General features: G+C 37.8%; 1 protein-coding gene across 1 annotated transcript in view; it reads left to right on the forward strand.

Annotated features, from left to right (window-relative positions):
• Nucleotides 1–4150: 4150 nt before the first annotated feature.
• Nucleotides 4151–25108, forward strand: part of MYO7A (myosin VIIA) — a 152982-nt gene continuing 132024 nt past the window's right edge. The window contains exons 1-3 of the mRNA XM_074304138.1: nucleotides 4151–4393; nucleotides 15008–15121; nucleotides 22010–22162. Coding sequence (XP_074160239.1) covers nucleotides 4256–4393; nucleotides 15008–15121; nucleotides 22010–22162 — 405 coding nt within the window. The 5' untranslated portion in view covers nucleotides 4151–4255. The remainder of the gene's footprint in view (nucleotides 4394–15007; nucleotides 15122–22009; nucleotides 22163–25108) is intronic.

Genomic DNA, 25108 nt, shown 5'->3' on the forward strand with positions numbered 1-25108 from the left:
GCAAAGGATGTCAGCAGCAGGAGAGAGGCTTGGATCTGAAATCCAGCAGATCTGGGGCCCAATACTGGCTCTGCCAACTACTATTGGTATGAATTTGGGCAAGTCCCTTCACATCCAAGTCTGTTTTCTCATCTGAAAAATGAGTGTTGATTGGATGTATTCCAGTCTTTACCTCTTCAACGATCCCTTCTTATTATAAAAAAAAAAAAAAAAAGGGAAAAGGACCCACATGTGCAATAATGTTTGTGGCAGTCCTTTTTGTAGTGGCAAAAAACTGGAAACTGAGTGGATGCACATCAGTTGGAGAATGGCTGAATAAGTTATGGTATATGAATGCTATGGAATATTATTGTTCTATAAGCAACGATCAGTAGGATGATTTCAGAGGAGAGATCTACATGAACTGATGCTGAGTGAAGTGAGCAGAACCAGGAGATCACTGTTCATAGGAATAGCAAAATTATACAATTCTGATGGACATGGGACTTTTCAACAATGAGGTGATTCAGGCTAGTACCAATAGTCATGATGGAGAGAACCATCTGCACCGAGAGAAAGGACTGTGGGGCCTGAGTGTGGATCACAGCATAGTATTTTTATTCTTTTTATTGTTGTTTCTTGCATTTTGTTTTTTTCTCATTTTTTTTTCCTTTTTGATATGATTTTTTCTTATGCAGCATGATAACTGTGGAAATATGTATATAAGAATTGTACATGTTTGACATTGGATTACTTGCTGTCTATGAGGGGGAGGAGGGAAAAATTTGAAACATAAGGTTTTGGTAGGGTGAATTTTTTTAATATTTTAATAGTTTTTATTTACCAGATATATGCATGGGTAATTTTACAACATTGACAATTGCCAAACCTTTTGTTCTAATTTTTCTCCTCCTTCCCCCCGCACCAGATGACAGGTTGACCAATATATGTTAAATATGTTAGAGTATAAATTAAATACAATATATGTATACATGTCCAAACAGTTGTTTTGCTGTACAAACAGAATCGGACTTTGAAATAGTGTACATTTAGCCTGTGAAGGAAATAAAAAATGCAGGCGGACAAAAATAGAGGGATTGGAATTCTATGTAGTGGTTCATAATCATCTCCTAGAGTTCTTTTGCTGGGTGTAGCTGGTTCAGTTCATTACTGCTCTATTGGAACTGATTTGGTTCATCTCATTGTTGAAGAGGGCCTCGTCCATCAGAATTGATCATCATATAGTATGTTGTTGAAGTATACAACGATCTCCTGGTCCTGCTCATTTCACTCAGCATCAGTTCATATAAGTCTCTCCAGGCCTTTCTGAAATCATCCTGTTGGACATTTCTGGAAGAGTGAATGTTGAAAATTATCTATGCATATGTTTTGAAAATAAAAAAGCTTTAAAAATTAAAAAAAAAAAAACCCTCTATAATATCCCTGGCAAATAGCCACTCAGATTCCTCTTGAAAACATCCAGAAATGGGGAGCTCACTATCTCCCTAAGCAGATAATCATACTTTTGGACAGTTCTGTTGAAATTCTCCTTTAATTTCCCTCCATGTTATCTTGCTATTAATTCTCATCATCCAAGATCCCAGTTCCTAGTTCTGCCTTCTGGAATCAAGCCATAAGTTTAAAGTCTCTGCTTTGTGATGGCCCTTTAAATTCCTGAAGTCTTTCTCCTGTCCCCTCACCATCCTATAGGAAGGAGGGAAGGAAACCTGCAGCAGAATTAAGGGAAAGGAAATCGATTTGTTGACTTAATACCCTAGATCAAGAGCTGCAAGAGGCTTCAAAAATCATCTACTTCAATCCCCCTCATTTTACAGATAAGGAAATTGAGATCCAGAGAATTAAGTAATTCTTCCAATGTCACCAGAGGAAATTAAAGTATCAGAAGCAGGAATTGAATTTAGGTCCTCTGAGCGAATTCAAAAGCTTTTCCTTTTGTATTTTACCTTTATGATTAGTCTATAATTATCAATCAGTCAACTGACCTCTTTTTACAATGCACAGGAGACATGTAGGATCCTTTGTGGGGCATTGTAATAGTTTCAAGCCTCAGAGAGCTCTCAGAATAAGGCTGAATAAGGCAGTCTGTCTCTGGATTGTGTGGCGCAGATTAGGACCCTGAGCCTCTTAGCTGATTCATAGCACTTACTCTCTGAGCCATACAATATATAACACCTGCCCTTCTTCTCCTATCTCTGGGGGATAGCCAGGGCACAGAGCAGTTCAGCTGCCATGGGGGTGGGCTGTGATCTGGGTCATAAATTTTGCAAACTCAGCTCCTCTTTCCTCTTGAGCCCAGTCATGGGCTGGCGGAACACACCTCATTACTGGAACTTAATGCTGCATGTTTCCTGTCTCTTCCCCTCCCCCAGATCCTTTCCACCCCCACCCCCAACCTTTCTGAAGTCAGGTATGGAACACCTAGAATGGTACAGATATTGTAATTGGAACAGTTAATGTCAGAACCTGAAGGGACTATATAATGTTAGAACACAAAAAACAGAATATTAATATTGGAGGGGTCTTAGAACATGGGAAGTTAGACACTAATTGCTCTAAAGGAATCCTGGAACACACAATGTCCAAAGAATTTTGTTGAAGGAGGATTCTATACCTCAATGTTTTTGAGACATTGGTTAATCCAACACTAACTTTTTTGTAAACACTGAGATCTATTTCTCTGTTCCTTTTCTAGCACTAATGTTTGTTTGTTTGTTTTAACTATGATTATTATTTTTTAAATGCTAAATCAATTTAGTGCAGTAGCAGGATAAAAGATGAACCCAACAAAGTAGGCAGGCAGCATGGTACAATGGACAGAGTACTGACTCCAGAGTTAAAGAGATGAATTCATATTCCCCACCTGATGATTACTACCATTGTAAATTTGGGGAAATTACTTAATTTTTCCAGATCCTCTGTTTCTCCCTCTATAATGAAGGGATTGTACTAGCTGGCCTCTGGAATTGTTTCCAGCTCTGCATCTGCACACACAAGTCCAAAAGTCAGAAAATTGGGGATTTGAATCTGTGCTTCTGGCCTAATTATTTAACTTTTTTTTTTTTTTTTTGCCTCAGTTTTCTTAATCTGTCAAATTCTCACATTTGCATGAAGATAAAGAACCATGATTGGAGTGCATGAAAACCTGAATTCAAATCTAGACCTAGTCACTTACTAGTTGAGCAAGTCACTTCACCCTGTTTGCCTCAGGTTCCTCACCTGGAGAAGGAAATAGCAAACCACACCAGTATCTCTGCCAAGAAAACAGCCAAGGAGGTCATGGAGATTAGGACATAAATGAAAAACAAAACAAAAAAGAAAACAAACAAAAACTGAAAGATGATTAGGTCCAGACAGGGGTGAGTTTGCTCAAGTCCACACAGCGAATGAATTAGTGACAGATCTGGCTATACAGCTCAGCTCTCTTTCTGCTCACTAACTGACAGCTCCCAAGATTCTTCTCTCTCTACTACAGAGATAATACCTTTTAAAGTTTAACAAAGTGAAGTTGGACGATAAGGGCCGCAGACAGCAGGCTCAGAACACTATAGTCCTGAGGCCTCAGTCTTCTGTGTGGGTGAATGTTTGGGGGTGAGAATTATTGCTGTTTTCAGTCTGCATCCCTTAAAACCTAACCAGGATCTAACTGGTGGGGAGTTGGGGGGGGGGGACTTTGTTCTGCATTATTTAAAATTCAGTTGCCATGGAAGTGGGTGATCACAGTGAAGAAGAAGCAGATGGCTCCGGGTTTAGGGTTCCCATTGCCCTTTGACTAATTCCGTAGGTGAAGGTATTAGGTTAATTAAAAGCCATGTGCTTTGTGGGGGAATACTTGGCTCCTGGAGGTTTAATAAGTATCCAGGCTTGTTCTGTGTCTTCCCAGAAGAGTTTCTGGACTGGGAATCTACCCTTTGATGGGTCCTGGGGGAAAAGGAAGCCTTCTCTCCCATTTTGTAAAGAAACTGTGTCTTCTCTAAGGCTCTCTGGAGGATTGTAAGAGAGCGTTCTTCCGCCACCCATTGACAAGCTGAGAAAGGGAAACTTGGAAGCTACAGGACTCTGAGCAGAGGCTCTTGCCTGTGACTAGCATAGAGTCTGTCCTCGGAAGGATGTCTTATCCTTTGGAGCTCTGGGTGCAGCAGTAGCAGAGCCCCCTTACCTGTTCCTGGATCTGTGGCAGCAAATCCACATGCCTTAAAGAGGTCCCAGGCTCAGGTCCTTCCTCACTGACAGAGCATGAAGGATAGAGCTCTCCAAGATGTCCTGGAAAACTAAAAGCATGGCTGGTGCTGCTGCTGGGGACCCAGAGGAGATGGAGAGCTTGGAAAAGGAGCAGGGCAAGTGGGCTCTCCTTCGAAACATCAACCAAGTGTTGAAGGCCCATGCCTTCTTGCCGGTGAGCAGCCTCCTGCTAAGGGCTACAATTGCCCCCTGGATGGGGAGGGGGGAGGAAGGGCTGTTTGAGAAAGCTGTGAACTAAGTGAAGGCTGTCTAGTCCTGTTTCCATCTCTCTGAAGGCAGGGACTTTGTTTTTGCCTTTCTTTGAATCTCCATTCCTTATTAGCAAGATGTCTGGTCGTATGATAGGCAGAATAGTACGTTTCATCAGGCCCATTTTACAGAGGAGGAAACTGAAGTTCAGCACAGAGAGAAATCTTGCCTATGCTTACACTGATTATGAGAATGCTTCCTCTAAACTCTCCAAGAAAGGAGAAAATAGATTCCAAATGTAAGAGTTTTGTGGATTATCAGAACTCTGAATTAAGTTGTAGCAGAAAGGAATAAAGGAAGATATAAAGAATGTCTCTCTGTCAGCACCAACATTTGAGGAGGAAAGGATTAGAAGAAGGATTCAGGGGATGTGGGGGAGAAGGGTGAAGGGTCCGGCAATACCTTACATTGGATCTAATGACCTGTGATTCTAGGCAAGTATTTGTAAAATGAAAATAATAATAACCTCTACTTCTCAGGCTTTTTGTGAGGATTAAATTAGATTATATATGTATTTATATGTGTGCATATGTACATATATGTGTGTTTTAATTGTTTTACACGTGTATATATATTTAGACACACATAATTTTGCTCTCTTAAAATTTTGGCCAGTAAAAGTAGCACGAGAGTTGGGGGCGGGGACAATGAGTGGGTTTTTGAAGGGACACAAGTGATAGAAAGATCCAGGAGACTGTCCTATACCAAATGTGTAATTATGGGTCAGTCATTTCGTCTTCTCTGGACCTCAGTTTCACACTCTGTAAACCAGGAAGGTGATAACATTATTACCCTCCTTATAGGACTGTTAGGAAAAAAGTACTTTGTAACATTTAAAGGATTGTATAGAAACAAATGTTGTTATTTTGTAATTGATGCCTGGATTTAGGGCAGGACTTGGAGTATTTGCTGGATTGATGTGGCTATGACTGAGGATCTCAAGGCTTTCAAATGAACTTTGTTCCCTCTTCTCACTCGTCCCACCCCTGTCCAGATGAGAGATTTCTCTGTTTGATCATATTTTCTGCATCTCTGCATCTACTGCAGGTCACCACACATGTTCATAGATGATGCTTAAAAACCAAATACAAAGGAATTTTGAGGAGGGTGAGCTCGCCTGACCATTGGGGAAAGTAGTAAATGTCTTTTGAAGGAGACAGCATTTGACTTTATCCTTAAAGGGAAATGGGAATTTTAATAAGTAGAGATGGTGTTTGGCCTGTTTCAGGCAAAAAAGCATGTTCAAAGACAAGAAGATGAGATGAAATGTTATGTTTGAGTAACAGCAATTCGACCATTTTTGCTGGAGAATTGAGCAAGTGAAGAATATTGGGTAATCAGATCTGCAAAGTTAGACTGGAATCAGCTTTGTAAAGGACTTTAAATACCAAACAGAAAAGTTTACTATTTCTGTTATTATTTCTATTCTAAAGGCATTAGGAAACAATGGAAGCTTCTTTTTATTGTTAATAGTAATAGCTCCTATTTCTATTGCTTCTTAAGATTTTCAAAGTGCTTTCCTTACAAATACCTGCTGAGTTGGGTTGTATAGGTCTTGTTATTTCCCTCATACAATTAAGGAAACTGAAGCTAAATAATGTCAAAGTTACCATGTGGATAAAGTGTTAGACTTGGAGTCAAGAAATTGAGTTCAAATGTTGCCTTCAGTTATGAGATTCTGGGTAAGTCTGTCTTGGTTTCCTTAACAATGAAATGGGGATTAGCCTACTTCCCAGAGATGTTGTGAGGTTTAAATGCAGTATTTTAAAGTGTTTAACACAGTGTCTTTCACATAGTAGATGTTTAGCAAATGTTACCTAAGATAATAATAATAATTATTATTATTTTCACTAATATGCCCACTGAAAAAAATCATTATGTATAATATTTGAGTCTAATGATACCTGAAGTTTGCAAAGCCTTTATAATTTTTAAGTCTTTCTATCTAGTCTTACTTTTTGGTCCCATACCTTTGCTTTGGAGGATTTCCTATCATATTATGGGACAGGTCTGGAGTGTGCTGGAAGCTATCATTGAATCTCTTGGCAATTATGAATACTAAAAGAGTTTCTAATTCCTCCACCATTCCAGAGAAGGCAATAGTCACTTGCAGTGGCTTCTCTGCCCCTCATGGAGAAAACTTCTATCTTTGTTTTGGAGATATGAGTAGGGACACATGATAGTATGTGTAAATACTTATCAGGTTATGAGTGAACCTCCTCTACCTACTTGCAGAAAGTTCATTATATCAGGGGTTTTCACTTGGTTTTGTATTTTAAAGCACTTTGATGATCTGCTGATGTCTCAGGGATCTTAGATCAATGTCATTTTTTATGTTCATAACTGAAGGCAAGGCTCAATTTCAGTGAGAGCTTCGTGAAAATAAAGTTGGTGTTTTTTCCATCTGAGTTCATAGACTCCCTTAAAATTTATCTATGGAGCCCAAGCTAAGAACCCCTGATTTATAAGATCTTAGATTTAGCACTGGAAGATGCCTTAGAAGTCGAATCCAATGCTCTTATCACACAGATGAGAAAACAGAAGTTAAGTAACATCTTCAAGATCACACAGGTATGCACCAAGTGATGTAGCATCTAAATTCCTAAAGGAGAAGTTAAGAGAGTTGCAAGAAGAAATAGATAGCAAAACTATAATAGTGGAAGATCTCAACCTTGCTCTTTCAGAACTAGATAAAGAAAATCACAAAATAAATAAGAAAGAAGTTAAAGACGTAAATAGAATACCAGAAAAGCTAGGTAAAATAGATCTTTGGAAAAAATTGAATGGAGACAGAAAGGAGTACTTTCTTTTTGGCAGTTCATGGAACCTATACAAAATTTGACCATAATAGGACATAAAGACCTCAAATTAAATGCAGAAAGGCATAAATAGTAAATACATTTTTTTTTCCAGATAACAATGCAATAAACATTACACTCAATAAAAGGTCAGGGGAAAATAGACCAAAAAGTAATTGGAAACTAAATAATCTCATCCTAAAGAATGAATGGGTGAAACAGCAAATCATAGACACAATCAATAATTTCATCCAAGAGAATGACAATAATGAGACATCATACCAACATTTGTGGGTTGCAGCCAAAGTGGTAATAAGAGGAAATTTTATATCTCTAGATTCTTACTTGCATAAGATAGAGAAAGATGAATTGGGCTTACAACTGAAAAAGCTAGAAAAAGAACAAATTAAAACTCCCCAATCAAATATCAAACTTGAAAGTCTAAAAATAAAAATTGAGATCAATAAAATTGAAACTTAAAAAAATTTTAATTAATAAATTAAACTGAGTTGATTTTATGAAAAACCCAACAAAATAGATAAACCTTTAGTTAATTTGATTAGAAAAAGGAAAGCAGAAAATGAAATTGTTAGTCTTAAAAATGAAAAGGGAAAACTATCCATTAATGAAGAGGAAATTAGAGAAATTATTAGGAGTTACTTTACCCAACTTTATGCCAATAAATTTGACAACCTAAGTGAAATGGAAGAATACCTATCTGCCAGATTAACAGAAGAGGAAATAAATTACTTAAATAGTCCCATTTTGGAAAAAGAAATAGAACAAGCTATTAATCAACTGACTGAATCAAGAAGGTGGGAGACTTACAGCCTATAATAATTGATTGGCTTTCAGAGGTTTGGGCATGAGGACTGCCTTTCATTCAGACCTCATTGAGACTCTAGAGACTCCGGAAGGTCTTAGGTGCATTGCTTAGAACAGGATATAGAAGCAAGGGGGAAAAGTACTGGAGTTAGAAGTGACCTGAATTCAAATTCTGCCCCTGCTGCTTACTAGGAACTAACATGGGCAAGTCACAGAATAACCGAATGTTCCAACTGGGGAAGACCTCAGCATATCATGTGGCACAGGAGAAAGAGCTCTGTTCTGGATTCAGACTTAAAATTCCAGCTTTGCTGCGTATTACTTGTATGTCTTTGGACAAGGCTCCTGAGCTATTTGGGCCCAGTTTCCTCATCTGTAAAGCAACAGAGTTGTTTTCCCTTTCTCTCAGTTATGATCCTGTGATGCTGTGACAAATCACTTAATTACTCTGAGTCTCAGTTTCCCCATATGTAAAATGTGTGAATTAGACTAAATGGTCTCTAAGTTACTTTCTGGGTCTCTCCACATCACCTGGCGATTTGGTAAAGGCTGGAACTAGAGAATTGTTAAGTACCGACTTAGCACTTAGTAAGAACCTAATATCTCATTATCTCATTAGCACTTAGTAAGAACCTAACATCTCTCCCTTTCTTTTGATTTAGAACATAGGGTGGTCATGACCTTGAAACATAAGTCCATCAATATGGGAGGCATTACACATAATTACATAGATTACATAAACACATAGTAACATAGTAACATAGTACATACTAGAAGTATGTAACAAATAACATGATCAAATAATCATAAATTGAGAATTTATAAATGTCCATAAGTCCATTGTCCTTTAGTCTCATCTTGTGTTAGGAAATCCAATGATTCCTGCTTGTTTTAAAGTTCTTTAACAGTCTTCTTATTAGCCATGCTCTTTCAGTGTCAGATGTTTCCTAGATTTTCTCCTTTGTTTTGAGGTCTTTCTCTTTTTCTGTCTCTCTCCGATGGACAAAGCGAATACGACTCCTTGGCACCCATCTGATTCCTTCTCCATCTGAGAAAATACAAGCAAACTCTCTCTCCCAGGCAGTTAACCTATATAATTTCCTTCTATTTACCACTTTCTAAATCTCTTCTCATAATCTGGCAATTACATTGGAGTTGTTTGCACTGGACACAGCCCTGTTGGTTTAAAAGGCCTGTATTCTCCCCAGGTGTAATCCATTTTTGCAATCTGATTGCCTTTTGGCTGATTTATCAGGTAATCCCTTTCTGCCATGTGATTGCTTTTCTGCTGGTTGATCAAATCAGAGTCCTGACCTTCTAAAGGCTCTTTGGGTGTAACCTCAGCTGCCACCATGCCCCAAGTCTTTTTTGCCTGGAGCCCTGGACTTGGGCCCCTCATCCCATTTCCCTGAATTAGTCTACACTCTGATGCCCAGTGGAGTCCTCTGTTGCATTTTGGACATGGGGTTTTAGGTCTTCTCTCACCCTTATGTAGCCCTATAAAGGGTACAACCTTTTTTCAAATCTTTAATTTTATTCAAATCTAAAGGTGTATATCTTCTCCTTTTTTGACCTACAGAGTATAGGAATAAATGAACTTTTCCTTAAAACAGTCAGTAGCATCTATTTAAAACCATCAGCAAACATCATATGTAATGGGGATAAACTGGAGCCATTCCCAATAAGATCAGGGGTAAAGGTTGCCCATTATCACCATTACTATTCAATATTGTATTAGAAATGCTAGCTTTGACAATAAGCGAAGAAAAAGATATTAAAGGAATTAGAGTAGGCAATGAAGAAACCAAATTATCATTCTTTACAGATAATATGATGGTATACTTAGAGAACCCTAGAGAATCAACTAAAAACTATTAGAAATAATCCACAATTTTAGCAAAGTTGCAGGATACAAAATAAATCCAAATAAATCATCAGAATTTTTATATATCATTAACAAAATCCAACAGCAAGAGATGCAAAGAGAAATTCCATTTAAAATAACTGAATATAGTATGAAATATTTGGTAATCTCTCTACCAAGGGAAAATGAGGAACTATATGAGCAAAACTATAAAACACTTTCCACACAAATAAAGTCAGATCTAAGCAATTGGAAAAATATTAAGTGCTCTTGGATAGGTCGAGTGAATATGATAATGATGACAATATTCCGTAAACTACTCTATTGATATACCAATCAGACTTCCAAGAAACTATTTTACCAACCTAGAAAAAATAACAACAAAATTCATCTGGAAAAACAAAAGATCAAGAATTTTAAAGGAATTAATGAAGAGAAAAACAAATGAAGGTGGCTTAGCTGTACAGATCTAAAGCAGTGGTCATCAAAACTATTTGATACTGGCTAAGAAATAGAGAAGTTGATCAGTGGAATAGGTTAGGTTCACAAGACAAAATAGCCAATGACTATAGCAATCTAGTATTTGACAAACCTAAAGGCCCCAGCTTTTGGGATAAGAATTCACTATTTGACAAAACTGCTGGGAAAATTGGAAACTAGTAGGGCAGAAAGTAGGCATAGACCCACACTTAACACTGTATACCAAGTTTAAGGTTGAAATGGGTTCATGATTTAGACATAAAGAATGATATTATAAACACATTAGAAGAACATAGGATAGTTTACCTCTCACATTTGTGGAAGAGGAAGGAATTTGTGACCAAAGAACTAGAGATCATTATTGATCACAACATAGATAATTTTGATTATATTAAGTTTAAAAGTTTTTGTACTAACAAAACTAATGCAGACAAGATTAGGGAGAGAAGATGAAAGAATTTATATGTAAACAATTTCACACAAGATAATTTCAGAGGGAAGACACTAGCATTGAAAGGGATCCAAAAGGGCCTCTTGCAGAAAGTGGAACTTTATGGAGGCTTAAAATCCAAGAAAGCCAGGAGGCAGAGATGAGGACATGAGGAGCAGACTCGGAAAATACTCAGAATATACTCAAGAGTTGGAGTGTTGGAGTGTCATGTGAAAGGAATAAGAAGAGGATCAATGACTCTGGATCACAAAATATATATTGGATAGGAAGGGAGATGTGTAGTGTAGAAAGACTAAAAAAGGAGGAAAGAGCCAGCTTTTAAAAGTCAAACAAACAGATGATTTTATATGTAATCTTGGAGGCAATAAGAGGCCACTAGAATTGATAAAAATGGAGACAGTGGATATAATCAGACACTTTAGGAAGGAGCAGAGTGGAGGGTGTACTGTAGTGAGAGGAGACTTGAGGTAGGAGGACTCACCAGCAGGTTATGGCAAGAGTCTGGCTTTGAAGTAAGAAGGGTGGCAGCAGTGTCAGAGGAGAGATGGGGTCATCTCTTGGGAGATTGGAAACAAGACTTAGATGGGGGGCTAGATGGGGAACTAGAGAGAATGAGAAGTTGTGAGCCTAGGTGACTGGATCAGTTACAGTAATAGAGAAATTTGGAAGGGTTGGGGACAGGGGGAGAAAATGAATTCATTTTTGAAAATGTTGAGTTTAAGATATTTATGGGGCATCCAACTTGACATGTCTAATAAGCAATTGGAATTGAGAGTCAGAAGGGCAGAAGAGATTAAGAGCTGAGCAAATACATCTGAAAAGCAAAGGGAGAAGGTAATGCAAGTATTATTTCCACTTGCAGATGAGAAAATTGGGATTTAAGAAACTATTTGACTTGCCCAAGATCACATGGACAGGATTTGAACCTAAATGTCACAAATCTCTGTCTCACTCTCTAAGTAGAACCAATATGGTAAATGAACAGATCCAGACTTGGGAAACAGGAGATTCAAATTCTAATTTTGCCTTTGTTACTTAATCAGTGTGTGACTTTGGATGAGCCATTTTCCCCACTTTATGCTTGAGTTTCTTCATTTATAAAATTATAAGTCTGGTTACCAGATGGTCTGAAATGTCCCTTTCAGCTCTGACATTCTTTTTGGATGCCATAATTACACCATAGAAGACTCAGTTTATTTTAGTGGGGATGTTAGCCTAAAGAAGAAAAAAAATAAGGAAGATCAGGATCGATGACTTCAGATATTTAAGTATGTGAGAAGGGCTTGATTTAGTCTTTTTGATAACTGGTAGCAAATGGGTGACATGGATTCAGGGTAAATTTAAGGAAAAACATCAACACTCTGCTGTCCAAAGTGGAATGGGCCACTTCAGGGACTTTGCTTTAGTTGCTTTCTCTGCCCCTAGCCTTGGCTACCAGATTCTCTGCCTTAGACCCTCCTCCCAAAGTCCTAAAGCCATGAATTCTTTTGGCTAGGTCCTACCTTCTCCTTTTGTATCTGAAGGTATAGAGGTTTGTATTCACCATCAACCATTCACCATTGCTACTTAACTCCTCAAAACTGGTTTATCCTAAGTGAAAATACAATTGATGATCATTATTCTTGAGAATTTGACTACTTGCTAAATTTGATTTGGAATTCTTAACCAATAATTGACGTGCTTTTGTGTGCAAAGCAACAAAAAATCCGTATCCACCAAAATATACTTTCCCACCTGGAATCCATCAAAGAGAAGCTCTGCTTTCTTGTTTCAGTTTTCACACTATAAACAAGTTTTTTTCCCATGATCTATGTAGTGCCACGCTAAGAAAAAAAAAATTGATAGGACTTTTTCTTGATGATTTTGATGTTTAAAATAATCCCGAAGTACAGTGCTGAAATACTATCCAGTGTTTCTAAGTACAAGAATGCTGTGATGTGCATTATGTAAGCTTCATTCAGCTTCATTTAGGCATGAGTTTTTAGTACTGTTGGCCATGAGTTCAACATGAATGATCAACAATATAGTAGTTCCAGGAAAAAAAAAAAGGAAGAGGAAATTTGCTGCTCCATATGTGAAGCTGCCCTGGAAAATGCTAAAGGAAATGTTGTGACTAGAGACTGTATTTCCCTTAGAGGCAATGGTTCAGTATTCCCTAATTCAATGTTTGTAACAATTTTGATAAGAATATACTTTATTCTTAATTATAGTTCTGCTCAAGAAGATGGTGAGATCCCCATCACTAGAGATATTCAAGTGGAGATCTGTATACACCTTCTGAGGATGTTTTAAAGGGAATTCCTATGTAGATACAAGTTGGACTAGATTGGATGTTCCTAATCTGGATCTCTGAGAGGTTTAACATATTAGCCTATGGTCACTAAATTTCAGGAGGTCCACGATCCTAAGTTTTTTGGTGTTTTTTTTTCCCCCTACCAACCTTTGGTTTCCTTTGTAATTTTATTTCATGTATTTAAAACTGCTATTCTGAGAAGAAATCCATGGGCCACATTATATAGCCAAGGAATCCAGGACCACAAAAGGATGCTAATAATTCTGGACTAGATAGACAGGATTTGGTACAGAGTGTCCATCAAGCACAGACAAGAAAATAACGTGTCCAGCCATACTTTATTTGATTTATCTGGTTGTTAATGTTTCCTTCCTCTTCGAATGTACTTTTTTGAATCTTCTCCCATTCCCCAAATATAAGCTTCTTGAGTCAGGGAGGGGCCAGGAGATCTGGACCATGGGAGCATGGTGGCCCACCAGATTCAGGAAGGATTCCTGGATGTCCCAGGGTCTAGAATCCACAGTCCTGAGCATGTCTGTGAAATTTGTCTGGTAATAATGAAAGATTATATTGCTCTATACTCACGTTGCCAAATTTGGAATGCTCTATTCCTTATGGACCCAGAAGAGGTAGTTAGAGAGGCATTGTAGGGTAAAGGAAAGAATGTTAGATTTAGAAAAGGAAAGTCGGGATTCAAATTTTAACTCTGACACTAAACTATTTCTGTCCTCAAGGAGCTTATGTTTTATTAGAGAAAACTATATACATACACAATGCATATATATATGTATATATATGCATGTGTGTATATATTATATACATACATACATACATATATACATTCATGTGAGTAGATAGAAAATGTATACATAATAAAGACAGGATAATGGAGGCTTGGGGGTCAGGTATTTACTAGTTACCTTTGGCAAAACCTATCCTCTCTCAATCCCTCTCCTTTCCATATATAAGGGGAATAAGGAGCATATAATGAAGAAAGGGCTAATTTCAGAGTCAAGAATCTTAGGTTTAAGTCATTTCTCTGACATAGAGTGAATGAACTTGTGACCCTGGACAAGTAACTTAGCCTCTCAGTCCTCCCCAAGGAACTACTGAAACTGGAAGTCACAAACCAATTGTTGATTTGCATTGGTGGAAAGAATTTTCACCTTGGAAGTTTCCAAGGCCAGTGAAATCATGGACCTGGATAAGGCAGAAAATGAAGATTGATGCACTGATCTATCTCAGAGGGTGATTTTGAGTAAAGTGATCCATAAGACCTAAAGTACTAAGGAAATATGTGTGATTGGATGTGATGGTCCGATTTTTACTTCATCCCCATAATCAATTAAACTATGAAGATGAGTTGTCAATGAGCAGATGAAAGAGTTATGTTTGCTCCTTCAAGGAAAGCTTCCTGAAGGTGGTGTAACAGTTTAAATTTAGTTTATATTCTCCCCCATTAGACCCAACTCGAGTACCATTTTCTTCATGACAACTTACCTGATTCCTGACCTCCTCTTCCTCCCAGTCCTTCATTGTCACCTTTCACCTTTGGGTAGAGCACTAGACCATGTGCATAATAGGTGTTTAAATTGTTTGTTTGTATCTAATTTGGAAATATGTTTGTGTATATATATAAAACCTATATCAAATTGTTTATCATTTTAGGGAGAGGAAGGAATATTTGCAACTCAAAATTTTAAAAATATATGTTAAAATTGTCTTTATATGAAATTAGAAAAATAAAATACTATTTATTAAAAAATGTTTGTTGGATTGAGTACTGACAGGATATTTTTCTCTTGCAGGGTGACTATGTCTGGATGGACCTTAAAACAGGGCAGGAGTTTGATGTTCCCATTGGCGCAGTGGTGAAGCTCTGTGATTCTGGGCAAATACAGGTGGTGGATGATGAAGGCAATGTAAGTCTTTCTTCTGCTTACATTTGAGAGAGATAGGGATTGCCTCAATCTACCTGAGGTGCCTAGTGAGTTCAAGAGCTAATCAGAAGGACCCAGAGCATAGGGAGAGTAGCTGGTTGCCTGCCTGCTATATGGAAAATCTTTCTCTAATCCAAAATCTTACTCAAATGACCTATCATGGTGCCTAGAATTCCACCACTATTTCCTGTTTTGAGTCAAAACATTTAAGGCTACATTAATCTATCATCAGCCATTAAAATCTTAGTGTGAATTTTAAAATCACAAAACAATTCAATGAATATTAAAATCTTTCCAAGATGGGCTGGTCATATGTCAAGGGCAGGGATGACAAGCGCATAGCTTGTGTTTCATTAGTACTTTTGAAATATAAGGAGAAATAGAAGAAGGCTTCTAGCCCATTGGGTTGATTAATTTGATTTCCTGTGGTATGTTTATGGGAAATCATAGGCAAGAGTCATATTAAGGCATAGATAATTATAATCTTTGTCATTGGAAGGAACCTCTGAATTGATGATATCAGCAAACCATTTGGGTGTTTAGCAAGTGTTCCCCATGTGTCAGATCCTGATCCACACCCTGGGATATAGTCCCTGACTTCTAAAAGTTAATGACCTAATGGGAAAAATATACAGCACACCAATAAGTATGTGTAACCAAGTAGTTTGGGATGTTCAAACTGATCTCTTATAGGTAGAGAAAAAAGCTCAAAACTTCATCATGAATTTGGGGATTTGAAGTCTGGAAAAAGACGGGAGGCTGTCTCAAATTTGGAGCTAGCCAAAAACTCTCAAAGCAACCAACTTAGTTCATGATTGTTCCAAGTTTCTGTCCAGATGGAGAAAGAATGCTATCTCTCTGGACTTGAAATTCCACAATTAACAGTTTTCCTTTTCCTTATTCATGAAGAGATACATAGGAATATTCCCAAATACCAGGTTACATGTGTATGTTCCAAGAGGTAGGAACTGGGACTGAATGGGAGAGTACAGAGAAGAAATGGAGACAGTCACAGAATGTTATAAAGGTCCTTAGAATCCAAACCTCTCCTTTTACAGATGAATTGATTTAACCAATGTCACATAGCTACTACATGCCAAAGGGAGGACTGGGGGAGCATGGTGTGGACAGACTCAGAGTACCTTCCCCTAGACCACACCATACTATCTTCAAAGAAGGTGTCATATTCTCTGTGGGACAATCAACTGCCTCTTCCATGAATCAATCAAAGAGATTCAGACCTCATAAAGAGATCACAAGGTATAAAATGTCCTGTTCATACATTTGAAACCTCAAATGTCTTTGCATTGATGTCATTACTTGAGATGAGGGAGGTATATAGAAGTTCTCCTCCCCCTTACAAAGTAAAGATGGATCATTTAGGGAGTAATGAAATAAGTGAGGCATTCTTGGAGGAGTTCCCAGAGGATGTGGCCTGAGATGATAAGCAATCAAAAGGACCACAGAACATGGTGATGCTAGGACACTTTGGGTTGGACCAATGACATAATAGCAAAGTCTACCTCATGCCTTGAAATCTCCGTTCCTGCTTAGGTCACTCACTGTATATAGTGATAGAGCAATAGGATTCTCACTGATCTGTCCTTTTGGAGTTTCTAAGTCATTACTAGTGAGAGGGACCCCTCCCAGAAGTCAAATTTGAAGACAGCTTACAATGTAAAATGCATCAGTACATCTTGTCTTGAATCTGCCACTGGCATGATCTTGGCAAGATTGTAATTTGTCAACTTTTAATGCAGAGCAGAAAACAGTAGTCAAATAGCTAACATAGAGCATATGTCCTAGACTATGTTATATGCTGATTGATGATGCAAAGAGTTTTTTTTTTTTTTTTTTATTTCCTCAGGAAACTTGCATTCCATATTCTTTTTTTTTTTTTTTTAATTTTAAGCATTCCATATTCTAATAGGAAAGACAGCATGTAAATAGATAGGTACATTGAAGACTCAAATAGAGTAGAGGGAAGGTAATTTCCGAAAGTAGCACCTGAAGGGACTGGAAAAGATCTCTTATAGAAGGAAAGCCAGAAGGGACCACAAAAAAGAAGGACAACTTTGAAAGTTACCTATTAAAATTCATTATGTGCTTAAAGATAAAGATCTTTTAAGGAAGCTAAGGGGTACAGCATATAGGGTACTAGGTCTGTAATCAGGAAAACCTAAGTTCAAATCTGATGTCAGATACCTCTAAATATAGCTCTGGGAAAGTCACTTAACCCTATTTATAATTGTATAATGAGCATAGTAATAGCACTGCCTATCTCACAGGGTTATAGTAAGATCAAGTGAATAATATTTGTAAAGCATCTAGCACAGCCTGGCACATGGTAGGTGCCTAATAAATGCTTAATTCATTTCTTCATTCTTAAAAAAATGAAATAGGAGAGATAGAGCTCTGCACTCAGGAAAATCTGGGTTCAAGTCCTTCTTAGACACTTCCTAATTGTATGACCCTGGGTAAGTCACTTAACCCTGTTTGTCTCAGTTTCTTCATCTCTAAAATGGGCTGGAGAAGAAAATGGCAAACCACTCCAGTGTCTTTGCCAAGAAAACCCCAAATGGGGTCACCACAAAGAGTCAGACATGGTTTAAATGACTGAATAAGAGTAATACTTGTAAAATGAAAAAGACAAAAGGAGGCAGCAGGGAATAATGGAGAAAATTCTGGAGTTAGAGTCAGGGAAACTTGGGTTAAGTGGTATCTTAGACATTTTAGTAGCTGTGTGACTCTGAGCAAGTCATTTAACCCCAATGACCTCACCAAAAAAAAAAAAAGAAAAAAAGAAAAGAAAAGAGAAAAAAAGGGTGGGGGAGGAAGTATGATTTGCCCAGAGTCACATAGCTAGAAAATATTAAGTGTCTGTGGATGGATTTAAGCTCAGGTCCTCATGATTTTAGGGTCAGAGCTACCATCTAGTTGTCCCTGCAAGCCACTCTTTATACCTCAGTTTCCTCATCTGTTGAATGAAGATTGGACACAATGTCCTCTAAAGTCCCTTCTAGCTCTAAATCTATGTTCTTAGTGATCCCTACCAGCTCTTCTCTTTTGAGGTCCCTTATGCCAGTAGGTCTATTCACTAATTCAACAAATATTTATTACTATATGCAGAACACTGGACTGAGTTGGGAATGGGGGAGGAAGACACAAAGAAAAAGCCATTGTTTATGAGAATCAGGGAAAGCTGCTTGGAGTAGCTGAGCTTTAAAGAACAGGTAGGAGGTGCAAAGGATAGAGCACCAGCCCTGAAGTCAGGAGGACCTGAATTCGAATGTGGCCTTCCTAGCTGTGTGACCCTGGGCAAGTCACTTAACCCCAATTGCCTCAGCAAAACAAAAACAAAAGCAAACAAACAAACAAACAGGTAGGAATTCCATAGGTGAAGAGGGAAGAAAGACATATTTCTGGGTCTATAAAACAGAAAGTAGGAGCCTGGATATTGGAATATGCTCATGTGGGCACAGAATCATCCTGTTTGGCTGGAAGCTGTAGTACATAGAAAGAAAAGATTGGAGAGATGACTGGACCTGTGAGTGGTACCATCTTGTAGAGGACCTTGGATACTTGGGAAGCCAGGCAATAGGCTTTTTGGGTAGGAGGGATTCTGAAAGGAGAACTATAGAGACACACTGACCACAATCAGAATTCTTGGGGGGAAATGGTTTTGTCTTTGTAGGTGAGTGCTTAGTACAATGGTCGGAGTTTATATGGATATTAGTGCTTAATAAATGCTTATTGGATCAGATTGAATTGAATTCCTTTGCCCTAACTCCTCTGGTCTTAGTTCTGGGAAGCACCTCTTTCCCACTGTCTCAGGGAATTCTAAGTCAGGTTTCCTAGGACTTCCTCCTCTCACTCCCATCCCTGCCCAGCTATTCCAGAACCCTGCCAGGACCCCACCTTCTGAGCTTCCCTGAGACAAAGAATGCGCGTGAGTGGCAAGGGCTCAGGATGTGGGTTCCACCTGGTGATGATCTAGGATCAGATTTCTCCTGGTTTGTTTTGCATGTCGGGTGGTGTCTGGTAACTTCATGTCATCCCATCTGTCTTTAAGTACACACTGACGCTCACTCCTCTGTCTACCCTCCAATGAGGGTAGAACAGGGAGGAGACGATGATCTTAATAAACTCCCCCTCTTTGGGACTCAGTTTCATTTTCTGTTAAATAAGGTTGTGGAAGATAATTCCAGAAAGTCAGAGACTTGAAATCATCTGGTTTACCCATCCATTTTACAGATGATGAAACTGAGATTCAGAAAGGAAAAGTGACTTGAATCTCATAATTTTAGAATTAGATGGAATGTCAGAGACCACCTATCCCAAATTCTACTCAAACAAGAATCCTTTCTTATAAGATGCTGGAAGATCTCTAGCAGGGAAAAGCCACCGTGGTCCAAAGCAACCTTGTGGAAAGAGCATTATTCAGGCAGTCAGGAGAAACCTAGGTATGAGTATCTCTTCTGGCACACTTGTAATATGACCTTGGACATCATTTATGCCCTAAGGGAACAATACCTACAGCATCCTTTTTTTGGTTTGTTTTTGTTTTTGTAAGGCAATCGGGATTAAATGACTTGTCCAAGATCATATAGCTAGTAAGCATTTGAACTCAGGTTCTCCTGACACCAGGGCTGGTGCTCTATTCACTAGGCCTCCTAGCTTCTCCTGGTATCCATCTTGAAGCTTGTTGTGAGGCTCAAGCAAATAATGTGTATAAAATGCTTTGCAAATTTTATAGCACTAAATATACATTTGTTGAAATTGCTTTTAACTATGCAACACTTCTTTGCAGGCTGGGAACATTTTTATGTGCCAAATACCTAGAGAGACATAACCTGGTAGCTAGGATTATACATCAGAAGCTTTTATGGACCTTTTATGGATGGACAGATGTTAAATCCCCTAGCTACAAATACTGTCCTCAAACCAATAAACTATGCTGGATGTATACCAGCATATCAGACCAATCTTCCAGGCAGTATATTGATTCATAAAATTTTTTTTATTTTTATTTTTTTATTCATTTTTCCAAATTATCCCCTCCCTCCCTCCACTCCCTCCCCCCGATGGCAAGTAATCCCATACATTTTACATGTGTTACAATATAACCTAGATACAATATATGTGTGTAAATACCATTTTCTTGTTGCACATTAATTATTAGCTTCCGAAGGTATAAGTAACCTGGGTAGATAGACAGTAGTGCTAACAATTTACATTCGCTTCCCAGTGTTCCTTCTCTGGGTATAGTTATTTCTGTCCATCATTGATCAACTGGAAGTGAGTTGGATCTTCTTTATGTTGAAGATTTCCACTTCCATCAGAATACATCTTCATACAGCATTGTTGTTGAAGTGTATAGTGTTGATTCATAAAATTTTAAGAATGATGGTTTCTAAAATAGGTTTTTATTGACATCACCTTTGTTTTGTATCATGTGGATTTCCTCTTGTATGCTTCCGTTTCCTTTCCAGAAAGCTACATATTATAAACAAAGAATTTTTTTTAAAGAAGATAAAAACATTTGGCAAAACTTATCGGCACATTAAAAAAAATGAATGTATGTACAATATTTCAGAGGTGCAGCACCTCTGAAAGAAGTCTTTCCTGAATAATAACTAGCATATTGAAAGTCTAGAGTTCATGACCAAACATCAATTAGAGGAACTAGTAATGTGAAGGGAAATTTCTTTTTATTTCTCTTCTTTTGGGCCAAATTTGTTCTTTGTAGTTTTGCAGCATTCATTTTCAATTGTCTTGTGGGTATAAGAAAAGTATTTTTAGTAGCTGCTGACATGCTGGAAACTCATGATCTCCAAGCTACATAAAACACATAAACAATCAAAATTAGAAATCTAGCAGAAGTGGTCAATATAATATGTGAAGAGGATAAGATGTCATCATCCCTGTAGTCTTGTATGTTACTGAGATTGTACTGAGAGTGTTTTCAGAAATCTTACAGGGCATGAATTGACATCCTATTACTGTACTTTTACACAAACAACAAAAAGTGCTTTTTTTTTGGTCAAGGTAGTTGTGGTTAAGTGACTTGTCCAGGGTCACAAAGCTAGTAAATGCTAAGTATTTGAGATTTATTTGAATTCAGGTTTTCCTGACTTCAAGGCCAGTGCTCTGTCCATTTTGCCATCTAGCTGCCCCCACCAAGATTTTTTTTTTAATCTGCCTGTGCAAAAGTCCACAGGGTAGCACCTTGTCTCAGAATCATTATCTGAATTCCATCAAACAAGATGAAAAGAATGAGATGATAACAATGTTGATGGTAATTGGTGATCATCATTGATGAAACCCTATACCCTGACTCAGGCTTGACTCCCCTTACCCTGCAAAATCTCTCTGAAAATAATGATATTCTCTGTTTGAATGATTCAATTCCAAGACTCGTTACTTCAAGGAAGGTTTTCTTGAGTAATAACTAGTATATTTGAAGGTCTAGAGTTCATGACATAAAAACATCAGTTGGAGGAACTAGTAATATTTATCTTGGAGCAAAGAATACTTGGGGAAGAACAGGCAGGATTGGGATATGATTACTGTCTTGAAGTACTTGACGAGTTGTTGAGAGAGATGGGCCTTGTTCTCCTTGACTTCAATGCCTGGAACAGTGTTGGGAAGTTTTATGAAAGTAGATTTTAACTTGATGAGGAGCTTTCAAAAGATGTTTCATGATGAATAATCTATTTTGGAAGGTAGTTCCATTGGAAATATTCAAGCAAAGACCGGCTGGATTGGAATCTATACAATAATTGGTTCAAATTGAAAAAGTGTTTGAGGAAGAATGAAAAGGAGTGGGACATGAGAAGGATTCATGTATTTACTTCCCTCTATCCATAGGAGCACTGGATTTCTCCACAGAATGCCACCAACATCAAACCCATGCATCCCACTTCTGTCCATGGAGTGGAGGATATGATTCGCCTGGGGGACCTGAATGAGGCTGGCATCCTGAGAAACCTGCTCATCCGCTACCGGGACCATGTCATTTATGTGAGTTGTTTACTTTTTGAAAACTCTCTCCCGTTACCTCCCCTCTCTCCTTATTCCCATCTACTACCACCAATAGACTCTTTCTTTAGAGGCTTCCACAGATCTCTTTCCTTGTGCCTTTGGGCACAAAGGAGATTGGAGGGAGCAGCATCCTTTACCAGAATGCTTGCATAAGCACATTGAAATTACTTTATCTTAATCATAAGATTTTAGAAATGTAAAGGACTTTGAGACTGAGCATACCTTATCAGAGATGGAAGAGATAGATCATAGTATATAGAATGTTAAAGCTGGAAGGACTTTTAGAACATAAGAGGATGGAACATGGACAGATCTGAAAAGGAGCTTAGAACAGAGTGCTAGAGCAGAAAGAAATCTTAGAAAGGAAAGAAACAAGAATTTATTAGGTACCTAATATGTGCCAGGCAGGGCAGCTAGATGGATAGAGGGCTGGGCTGGAGTCAGAACAATTCCTCTTTCTGAGTTCAAATCTCACTTAGCTGTTTTATCCTGGGCAAGTCACTGTTTGCTTCAGTTTCCTAATTTGTAAAATGAGCTGCAGAAGGAAATAACAAACCACTCTAATATCTTTGCCAAGAAAACTCCAAAAGGGTCAACTCAACTGAAAACAACTCAACAACAACAAAATGCGCTAGGCACATTTTGTGCCTTACAAATAATATCTCATTTGATCCTTACAACAACCCTAGGAGGTAGGTGCTATTATTATCCCTACTTTATAGTTGAGGAAACTGCGGCAGTTCCAGATGAAATGATTTTCTCAGAGTTACATAGTTAGTAAATGTTTGATTTAAAGTTTAGCCTCAGTGCTTCATTTACTCTCTTAGGCAACCTTAGAACATAAAATGTTCTAACACAGAGAGAGCTGGAAGAGACCATAGAATACAAAAATGTTAGAATGTAGGATATAGACTGTCAGAACTATGGTTGAACTCTCATATTTGGGGAAATTAAAGCCTCAATCAGGAAATTTATTTTCTTGAGGTGACACAGGAAGTTGGTGGAAATGCCAGGATTTAAGACAAAGTCTTCTAGTGGTCCAAACTATTTCCTGACCTTTGCCTCACTTTCTCCAAGGGGATAACTTTGGAAAAGAGTGTGAGTTTGGAAAGAAAGATAATGAGTTCTGTTTTGGACGTGTTGAGTTTGAGATGCCTGTAGGGTGTCCAGTTCAAAATATCCAATAAGCAGGTGGTGATATGGAATTGGAGGTCAGGATTGGGAATAGAGCTGGCTATGTAGATCTGGGAATAATCTGCATAGAGATGATAATAGAAGCCATGGAACTGATGAGGTTCTCAAGAGTGAGAGAAGAGAACCAGAACATATATCTTTATAGCATGTTATCTCTCAGTTCTAGGCTTGGGCCAAAATGCAATCATTGATTCCCTGCCTTCTTGGATATGAATACAGTCTCTATGGCTGCCTAGTCTGTACTATCTTCTGTTTGGACTAAATGCATGGCATGTTTAGTTGGATGATCTCTATAATAGCCTGATCCACACTCTCATGTGGTTGAAATAGTTGTGTAGTGTTTACAGTCATAAGGTCTATACATTAAGATGTTTCATCTGGCTCTGAAAGCTCTGTGGATTGCATTGTTGCATTTGTTCAATAGTGTGGGTTAGTGTCTTTTTTTTTTTTTTTTAATTTTCTCTGGTTACATTTAAAAACAAAATTTTTTTGTTTGTACATGTACATTCATTTTAAAAATATGTTTTATTAAGAATCATTTTGGGAAATAAAAATCAGAACAAAAGCGGGAAAACCATGAGAGGGAAAAAACAAGAAAGAAAAAAAAGTGAACATAGCATGTGTTGATTTTTAGTCTCCATAGTTCTCTCTCTGGATGTGGATAGCACTTTCCATCCAAAGTATATTGGATTGCCTTGGTTCACTGAAACACTGAGAAGTCTGTCATAGTTGATCATTGCACAAATTTGTTGTTTCTCTATACAGTGTTTTCCTGGCTCTGCTTGTTTTGTTCAGCATCAGTTCACGTAAATCTTTTCAGTTCTTTCTAAAACCAGCCTGTTCATCATTTTTTATAGAACAATAATATTCCATTACTTTCATAAACCAAAACTTATTCAAGCATTCCCCAAATGGTTAGTGTTTTGATGTGATTCATGTAGCTAACATGATTCTTCAAGAATAGAGGGATGAAATGGTCTGATGCAATCCATAGTGGTGGGGGAATTAAGGTGGGGTTCCTGGGGATGGAGTCTCTAAGGCTTCTTTCCTTCAAATGGTTTGGATTTGAGTTCTTAAAATCTGATATCTATGAGCTTATTTTTAAAAAATCTGATAAGTATTTTCATGGAATTAGTTTCATTTATAATTCTATGTATTTTATTTTATGCACTTAAAAGCAACATTTGGATCAGGGGTCCATAGACTTTGCCAAGCTGAGGTTAAGAACCCCTGGACCAAATAATCTCTAAGGTCCCCTTTCAGCTCCAAAATAATAATTATTACATGATTTTAAGGTCTCTTATAACTCAAACATTCTATGTTTCAAACTCCTTTCTAAGCTCTTATGTTTTCTGTTTTAATGACTTTTCCAGTTCTGACATTTATACATTCTCAGGTCCTTTCCTGCTGCAATTTTTTTTTTTTTTTTTGTTCTATGATATCATGGAATACTTGAACTTTGGGTATTTTCCAGAGGTCAGAGGTGTCTGAGATAGACAAAAATGCTGAAGTCTCTCCAACCTGGACAAAAGTTGAGAAATAGTATATATCATTTTAAAAATAAATACATGTCTCTTTTCTCTTTCCATCCTTGTGTTGGACTGAGTCCAACAACTGAGTTCTATTTACTTCACTGGGCAAGGTTTATATGAAACACTCATTTCAAGAGAGTGTGTCACCTTATTTGTGAAGAGAAGTGAAATGATTATATCTGGAAAGGGCTTTTGGGAC

The sequence above is a fragment of the Sminthopsis crassicaudata genome, chromosome 3 (genome assembly GCF_048593235.1).
Source record: "Sminthopsis crassicaudata isolate SCR6 chromosome 3, ASM4859323v1, whole genome shotgun sequence".
NCBI lineage: Eukaryota > Metazoa > Chordata > Mammalia > Dasyuromorphia > Dasyuridae > Sminthopsis > Sminthopsis crassicaudata.